The 7908-nt window shown below is 46.4% G+C and overlaps 1 protein-coding gene across 1 annotated transcript; it reads left to right on the top strand.

Annotated features, from left to right (window-relative positions):
* The first annotated feature begins 1392 nt into the window (after positions 1–1392).
* LOC128065365 (C-C motif chemokine 2) lies at positions 1393–3186 on the top strand. The gene is made up of 3 exons (XM_052658549.1): positions 1393–1510; positions 2260–2374; positions 2725–3186. Exons 1-3 carry the CDS (start codon positions 1435–1437, stop codon positions 2828–2830), a joined length of 297 nt encoding a protein of 98 aa, XP_052514509.1. The 5' UTR covers positions 1393–1434; the 3' UTR covers positions 2831–3186.
* The last annotated feature ends 4722 nt before the right edge of the window (positions 3187–7908 follow it).

The raw sequence follows: 7908 nt of genomic DNA, 5'->3' as shown, positions 1-7908 counted from the left end.
AGGCTTGGCTCAGCCACCGGCACACCTCAAGGAATTCTGTCATATTTGTGAAAGAAAAGAGTTCAATGAAATGAACACTAAGGTCTTTTAGGTGTTATGATGGATTCTGGGGTTTCTGAGGAAGTCTAAGGTGGAGTTGCAGCATGAAGGCAGCTGTTCTAATTCCGGGAAGACTGTTCTTTGACTCACGCCTTCTGCTTGGGAATCCTAAAGAAGCTGGGATAACAGTTGCCATAGCCGAGGACACGCCTCTTGTCTTGTCTTGTCTGCCTGCCGTGCTAACCACGGGCTCCAGATTCCTGTAATAACTTAACCGCAAGGAATGTCCTCAACTCCCTTTCAGATGTCTGCTGATTCTGCAGAGACTGAAGCCAGAGGGCATCCAGATATATGACCAGGCAGCCAGCTGGAGAATGTGCCCCTTCTTCTCGAAGTATGTCCTAGTCGTGACAGCACAGACACTGGGCTTTGTTTGGGGGAACTTGAACAGGTTCCTTAACTCCTCTGTACCTTGGCTTTCTGACTATAAAATGGAAATGAACAGTACCTAATGGATGGGGTTGGAGTACTGAATATTCCCAGTTCAGAGTTAGGTACTGCGTGAGTATTACATCAACATGATCTAGAAGGCTTCTTCCACATCTTAAATCTGATGGTTCTATTAATAGAATTCAGTTTTATAGTTTAAAAAAAACCCTATAGTTCTACGAAGCTTCCCTTGTACCTCCATCCTACATATTAAAGAGCAAACAGATTTAATATGCTGTTGGGTGCCTGGCAAGACTTCAGGACTCCTCCTTGGCTTGAAGGTCCCTGGGCTGTTGTTTGAGGGTGGACCAGTCATTTGCTCAATAGAACCCATTTCTTATTATGCATATAGTGATCCACTGCTATATTTATTAAGTGGATAACCAACAAGGACCTTCTAAATAGCACAGGGAACTCTGCTCAATGTTTTTTGGCAGCCTGACTGGGAAGGGAGTTTGGGGGAGAATGCTTTCTTTCAGCATCCTTGTGACTTCTGTTTCTCTGGCCTCCTTTCTTTTCTGCAGAGTTTTCACTTCAGAAAAAGGGGAATCTTAAGAATAAACCGTTTGGTTTACTCTGCGGTCTGGATATAACTGCACCCTGCCCCTCACCCTTTTGATCTCAGCTGCAAATGGAAAATTGCCCAGTCCTGACCCACCGCTTCCTCTCCTACTTCCTGGAAATATCCTGGCTGCTTCACTTGCTCAGCACATTTAACATTCTGCTTCGGCACTCGTTAAGGAGGATGCCGCCCCGGATGCCGCCCCTGGGCCAGTCTCACTCCCACGGCTCCACCCTCTCGGTGGGTGTTTTCAATAAAAGGCAGGCCAAGCCACTGGAGGAGCAGAGGGGCCAATCCAGAGGCCAACAGCTCCCACGCTGAAGCTTGAATCCTCTCGCTGCAACATGAAGGTCTCCGCTGCTCTCCTCTGCCTGCTACTCACAGTAGCTGCCTTCAGCACCGAGGTGCTCGCTCAGCCAGGTGAGCCCCCTTCTCCTTCCCTCTGAAGCTCATTGCCCCCTCTCTGGGTCATGATGGGCCAGTGGAGCAGAAGGGTACCTGCACTCTCACTTTCACGGCAAGATCAGGAAAGTCTGAGAGGCATAGGAGTGAGCTCGATCACACAGCTGCTCTTGGACGGTGCCTGGATGAGAATTCCAGATGTAGACCTCAAATCTAGCTCCTTCCAGGATTCCGGCTCTGGAAATCTGAGCCCAGTGCAGTTACTGCCCTGGCTCATTTCAGCAGCATTTGAGGACTGGGATATAAGGAGAGGGGCTCTCTGGCAGGGTATATCCAGATACTATGGAGGCCAGAGGAGAAGATCTGAAATCTGGACTCCAGAGACTCAGTTTTGCAGAGGCAGTGGGTATCAGGGAAACTCACAACAAAGCATCCATTTCTTCTTACCTAAAGGGGACCCTTAGATAACTTTGATAGCTTGGATTATTTGCTCCTACTAACAGAGTTTCCCCAAATTATCTAGTTTTAACAAAGCTCCCTTCCCTCAGCTCATTGTCAGTGCTACATGCCCATTTTAGGGCTTAGGAAACTGAATCCATCTGATACTGTAGCTTTGAAGCACAAGCTGAAATATTAGGATTTAAGGGGTTCTCCCTGCACACCTGACTCCCTTTCGCCTTCTCCTTACTTCTCTTTTCTGCTCTGATTGAGATTGGAAAGAACCTAGTCCATTCTAAAGTGCTTTTTCTTTGTGGTTCTCTTTCCAGATGCAATTAACTCCCAAATCGCCTGCTGCTATAAATTCAATAAGAAGATCCCCATGCAGAGGCTGACAAACTACAGAAGAGTCACCACCAGCAAGTGTCCCAAAGAAGCTGTGATGTAAGTTGAGCACACCAGCCCTGCATGGTCCAGTTCTTCCTCAGGGTGCAAGGGGCAAGGCTCACACAAACGTAACGTCAGAGAGTTGCATGATCTAACCCAATATCCGAAAGTGCCCCACATCGTCACGCTCCCTGTGTGTGCTCATTCAGACCATCCTAGTTTCTTTAGCCTGAAGTCAGGATGGTTTCAACGGGGACATCTATATGATCAACTTGCCATGGGCTCCCTCCTTCCACCTGCTTTCCTCCTTGAGTTCCCATGGCAGCTTCGGGGCAAATGGGCTACATTTGTAGGCTGAGATTTCAATGGAACTCCGTCTAACCTTATCCCCTCTCTCTCCTCTGCAGTTTCAAGACCATCCTGGGCAAAGAGTTTTGTGCAGACCCCAACCTGAAATGGGTCCAGGACTCCATAAACCATCTCAACAAGAAAAACCAAACTCCGAAGCCTTGAGCACTCACTCCACAACCCAAGAATCTAAAGACAATCTGTGTTCTTCTGGCTTCCCCTAACTGCCCTCTGATATTACCTTATTATAATTTTAAAGAGTATAACTTTATTGATGTGAAACATGATGCCTTAAGTAATGTTAATCTTATTTAAGTTATTGATGCTTTCAGTTTATCTTCCATGACTACTAGTGTTTTTTGTGTTTTTTTGGTTGTTCGTTTGTTTTCATGGAGATTTGGGCAAATTGCTTTCCTCTGTGAATCTCAATTCTGTCCCTGGAATGGTGGAAGTGTCCTCACAAGAATGATTAATGCAAGAACTTTTGGTTTTACATTCTAAGTCATTGTTAAAACTGCTATTGTGGAAATATATATTGTGTAACTATTGAAAATATATATATATATATTTTTGTACAAAACCTGACTGTTGGCATTTTCTTGAAAGAAACTTGAAAAACCGAGTATAATCTTGGTTGACGGGGGAGGAGCAGGGTTTCAAAGCGTGAGGCTCATGTTTGGGAAGAATACGAATGTGAACTGGCTGTGGTCTTTTTCACCAGGGGAGCTCATCTGAGTTCCTACATAAGAATTTTTAAGGCAGGACGCAGTCCAGCATTTCATCATTACCACGCCAGTTCCCAACACCATTTGCTCAGATCCCAGGGACCCTGGTCATCTGTTTAGCAGCAGCCAGCTCACCACCATTGTTGTGTTCACAACCCTTGACCCCTGCCTTCACTCTTTCTCACAGTCTATTGCAACTTCCCCCTAACTCGGTTACTTTCCCTTAATTTCTCCCCCTCCTATTAATCCTCCAACCTGGAGTGAAACAGACACGGTAGACATTGGGAAATGACCGTTGATAAGATTAATTAAGAAGATATGACTCAAACTCTGTCTTCCAATCCAGGGGCTGTGAGTTCAATCCTTAGTTGGGGAGCTAATAGCCCACACACCTCAAGGCCAAAAAAGAAATAAAAAATAAAAAACAGAAGCAATGTTGTAACAAATTCAATAAAGACTTCAAAAATGGTCCACATCAAAAAATCTTAAAAAAAGGAAGACATGACTTGAACTTATCTTCGATGATTGAATGAGACTTTTCTAGAGAAATTTCCAGATCATGAAGAAAAAGAGAGGGAGTTCCCTCGTGGTTCAGTCATTAGGAGCCCATGCTCTCAGTGCTGAGGGCCTGGGTTCAATCCCTGGTGGGGAAACTAAAATCCCACAAGCTATGTGGGGGGAAAAGAAATAGAAAAAAAGGGAAAAGAGTGAGAGCAAATACTTAGAGGTAAAAGTGATGTTGGCTTGTCCATCAAAGAGGAAGAAAAACAATTAGATGGGAATTGACGTCCATGCCTTTCAGGTGATGGGGAACATGAGAAATAAAGCCTGAGAGGACAGTTTTAAATATCAAGGTGGCAAGTTAACATCCAATCTCGTAGGTTAAAAGGACATGTTGGGAATGATTGGTCCAGTAAGAAAGGATATGCCTGTGCTCAGAGGTTCAGAGATGAGTTTCAGTAAATGTACCTTATGGGCTTCACGCAGACCTGGACAAGTAGGGTCAAGAGAGAAGTTACTGCTGTGGTCCAGGCAAGAAATGGTGAAGGTCTGAATATGGAGTCCAAGAGGTAACACTGGAAGAATGAGCTGGACAGAGTGAAAGGCTGCGTGTTCTAGATGGAGCAGAAGGACCGTGGCTTAAGAGGGGGTCCCTTCTACAACCCGCATTTTAAGGGGACAGCTTATCTGAAACCAGAATGCATTGCTCTCCACCACTATCTCCCAGTCCCAACTCCAGGAGCCTGCAATCATCCAGTTAGATGGATGAGCCTCTTCTTCCTGAGTGTCCACCTAAGATGTCTATTCTCTTGCATGGCATTTGATCTCCTTGTGAGGCATTTGACCCACGTAGACGCAGACAGCTCCTCCACTAAAGAAAGTGGATATCTTGCCCTATTGAATAAACTCTGCATGGTGAAATTGCAGATTCCCAGGCCACTCTGGTGGGGAGATGGGTGGTGTATCAAGTTAGATCAGGCAGTGCCTTTGGCAGCAGGGAGAACACTGACAGAAGGACACTGGGGTCTTAACCCCAGAACTGGCACTGACTCTCTCACCTAGAGCAGGTTGAATATTCTGAGTCTCCATCAATAAAATGGGGATAATGATATACTGCTTCCCCAGCGGCTCAGTGGCAACGAATCTGCCTGCCAGTGCAGGAGATGCTGGTTCAGTCCCTGGTCAGGAAGATCCCTTGGAGAAGGAAATGGCAACCCACTCCAGTACTCTTGCTTGGATAGTTCCCTGCACAGAGGAGCCTGGTGGGCCACAGTCCATGGTGTTGCAAGAGTCAGACATGACTTAGTGACTAACCGACAAAACAGCAATGATGTGTTACAAGTAGGAACTCAGCAGAACCTCGGTTTCGGGATCCAGGAGTGTGTCTTTTGGAAAGCTTTCATTTCTACCGCCTAGAGCAGAATAGGAAGAGGGGATTCTGCTTTCAGACTCCTGAGCCTGTCCCGGAGACCCTGATTCTGGCTGAGGGATTCCATCAAAGCTCCAAGGAACGCTCCCCAAGTGCCCTGGGAGTATATCAGTCAACAGACAATTCATTGGCAGCTATTAAAGGCACTTGTTGACCCTTGTGCCAGGTCCAACAGTCTCCCTTGCCCCTCCTTCCTTCCTCCAATCCTCAGCCTTGATCACTCAACTTCCAGTGGATGCCAGGAGGAAAAAACAGAGTGAGTGCAAACAAAGGGGGCATCAGCATCTAGCTTACTGAGCATCCGATCTTCTAATGTCAGGCAAATCTGAAGCGAAGGGTCTGAAACAACAGGAGGCTGAGGGAGGGGCCATGCATGTGCTCAAGTCCCCAAAATAATCTGTTCACATTTCCTCTTCAAGGCATAACTGTTCACTTTCAGAAAACCTTGGGTCCATTTGTTTCAGTGCCAGCTAAGCATGGGATTCCTTGCTCCTTGCATGATGAATCTCTGAGCACAAAGCTCTGGCAAGAGGCCCTGTTTCAGGAGGGGATGCCAAGTGTAGTGAATTCATATCCTGTAGCAGCCAAGGGGTCTGTTCCAGGAAACCTAGGCTTTTCTTATCATTCTCAAAATTCTTCCAACCTCTTCTCATTGCCCCATTCTAAAGCCACTGCTACATTTTTCAGTGTTTGCTCTAGCAGCACCCCTGGCTACCCAGGTGGCATAGTGGTAAAGAACCTGCCTGCCAATGCAGGCACTTGGGTAAGACACTTGGGTTTGATCCCTGAGTTGGGAAGATCCCCTGGAGGACACGACAACCCACTCCAGTATTCTTGCCTGGAGAATCCCCTTGGACAGAGGAGGCTGGTGGGCTATAGTCCATAGGGTTGCAAAGAATTGGACAGGACTGAAGCAACTTAGCACACACGATTGCATAGCAGCACCCCACTTCCAGGCAACAAAATCTGTATTTGTTTTTTGTTGCCGCTGTAATAAAGTAACATAAACTTAATGCCTTAAAACAACACAAATGCATTATCTTACAGTGCTGGAGATCGGACATTTAATGTGGGTCCGGAGGGCTTCTAGGGTGCTTCCTTCTAGAGGCTCTAGGGGACAATCGGCTATCGTACCTGTTCCAACTTGTAATGTTTATTTATTTATTTTTATTTATGTATTAGGCAGCTCTGTCTTGGTTGTCGCAGGTGGGGTCTTTAGTTGCAGCACCTTTTCTAACTTCTAGAGGTTTTCTGCATCTCTTAGCTTCCAACCCCCCTTTCTCCATTCATAGCAACTTTAAGCAGGGGTAAGGATGGAGCTCTTAGGTCAAAGTTCACATATACTGTTGAAATTGTTGTTTAGTTGCTAAGTCACATCCAGCTTTTTTGTGACCCCATGAATTGCAGCCCACCGGGCTCCTCTGTCCATGGAATTTCCCAGGCAAGAACACTGGAGCAGGTTGCTATTTCCTTCCCCAGGGGATCTTCCTGACCCAGGGATGAAACTCTACTGCCTTGGCAGGTGGGTTCTTTATCACTGAGCCACCAGGGAAGCAGAGAAGGCAATGGCACCCCACTCCAGTACTCCTGCCTGGAAAATCCCACAGACAGAGGAGCCTTATAGACTGCAGTCCATGGGGTCATGAAGGGTCGAACACGACTGAGCGACTTCACTTTCACTTTTCACTTTCATGCATTAGAGAAGGAAATGGCAACCCACTCCAATGTTCTTGCCTGGAGAACCCCAGGGATAGCAGAGACTCCCTGCAGACAGTGGGCTGCCATCTATGGGGTCGCACAGAGTTGGACACGACTGAAGCGACTTAGCAGCAGCAGCAGCAGCACCAGGGAAGACCAGTATTGAAATTAAGATGGTGTTAACCTGAGCTAGGTTCTTACAGATGACAGTAACAACAGTAATCTTCATTGTGCCCACTAAGACAATAACTCAAAAATATAAAATAAAAGAAAAAAGGAAATTAAATAGTACACCAGCAACTGTGTAGCACACACACAAAAATCTTAAAGTAATGGAAAGAAGACTGAAGTCAGGAAGATGGCCAAATAAGATGTCCTTGCTCATATATCCCCATCAATGAGTTTTGCACCCAGCCATGGACAAAAGTGCCTTTTTGGAGCTGTGAGATCCAGCACCGTATGCCAAGCAACCTGGGAGGAGTCCTGCCCACCCATTCACCCATGCTAGGTCAAAAGCATACAGATCATGGTCCTGACTGAGATCTGCAGTAGCCTGTGAATTGGCAACTCATTTGTGGTTTGGAAGCCCTTGGAGAACAGAGACTTAGACAGTTACCCACAGATGACAGAGCCTTTGTGGAAGCCAAGTTTGTACTGGAGAAGTCCAGGTTTGCACACCACACAGTTGGAACAAAAAATTCAAGTTTGGATGTATGGGAGATGGTAAGAGGACCAGTTTCACATTACGTGCATCATCCTTCCCCCAAAGTGGCACAACTCAGTGCCAAGAGAAACCTTCTTGGCTGGTGTGATTACTTCTCCTGGGAGGCTGGTGACTGGCAGGGTGGGAGGGAGGAAGTGAGAGTTTGAACTTCTCCAGTTTCCCAGCT

Source organism: Budorcas taxicolor, chromosome 19, assembly GCF_023091745.1.
Source record: "Budorcas taxicolor isolate Tak-1 chromosome 19, Takin1.1, whole genome shotgun sequence".
Classification (NCBI taxonomy): Eukaryota; Metazoa; Chordata; class Mammalia; order Artiodactyla; family Bovidae; genus Budorcas; species Budorcas taxicolor.
Note: the sequence above shows the minus strand (reverse complement) of the source record. Positions and strands in the feature narration are given on the sequence as shown.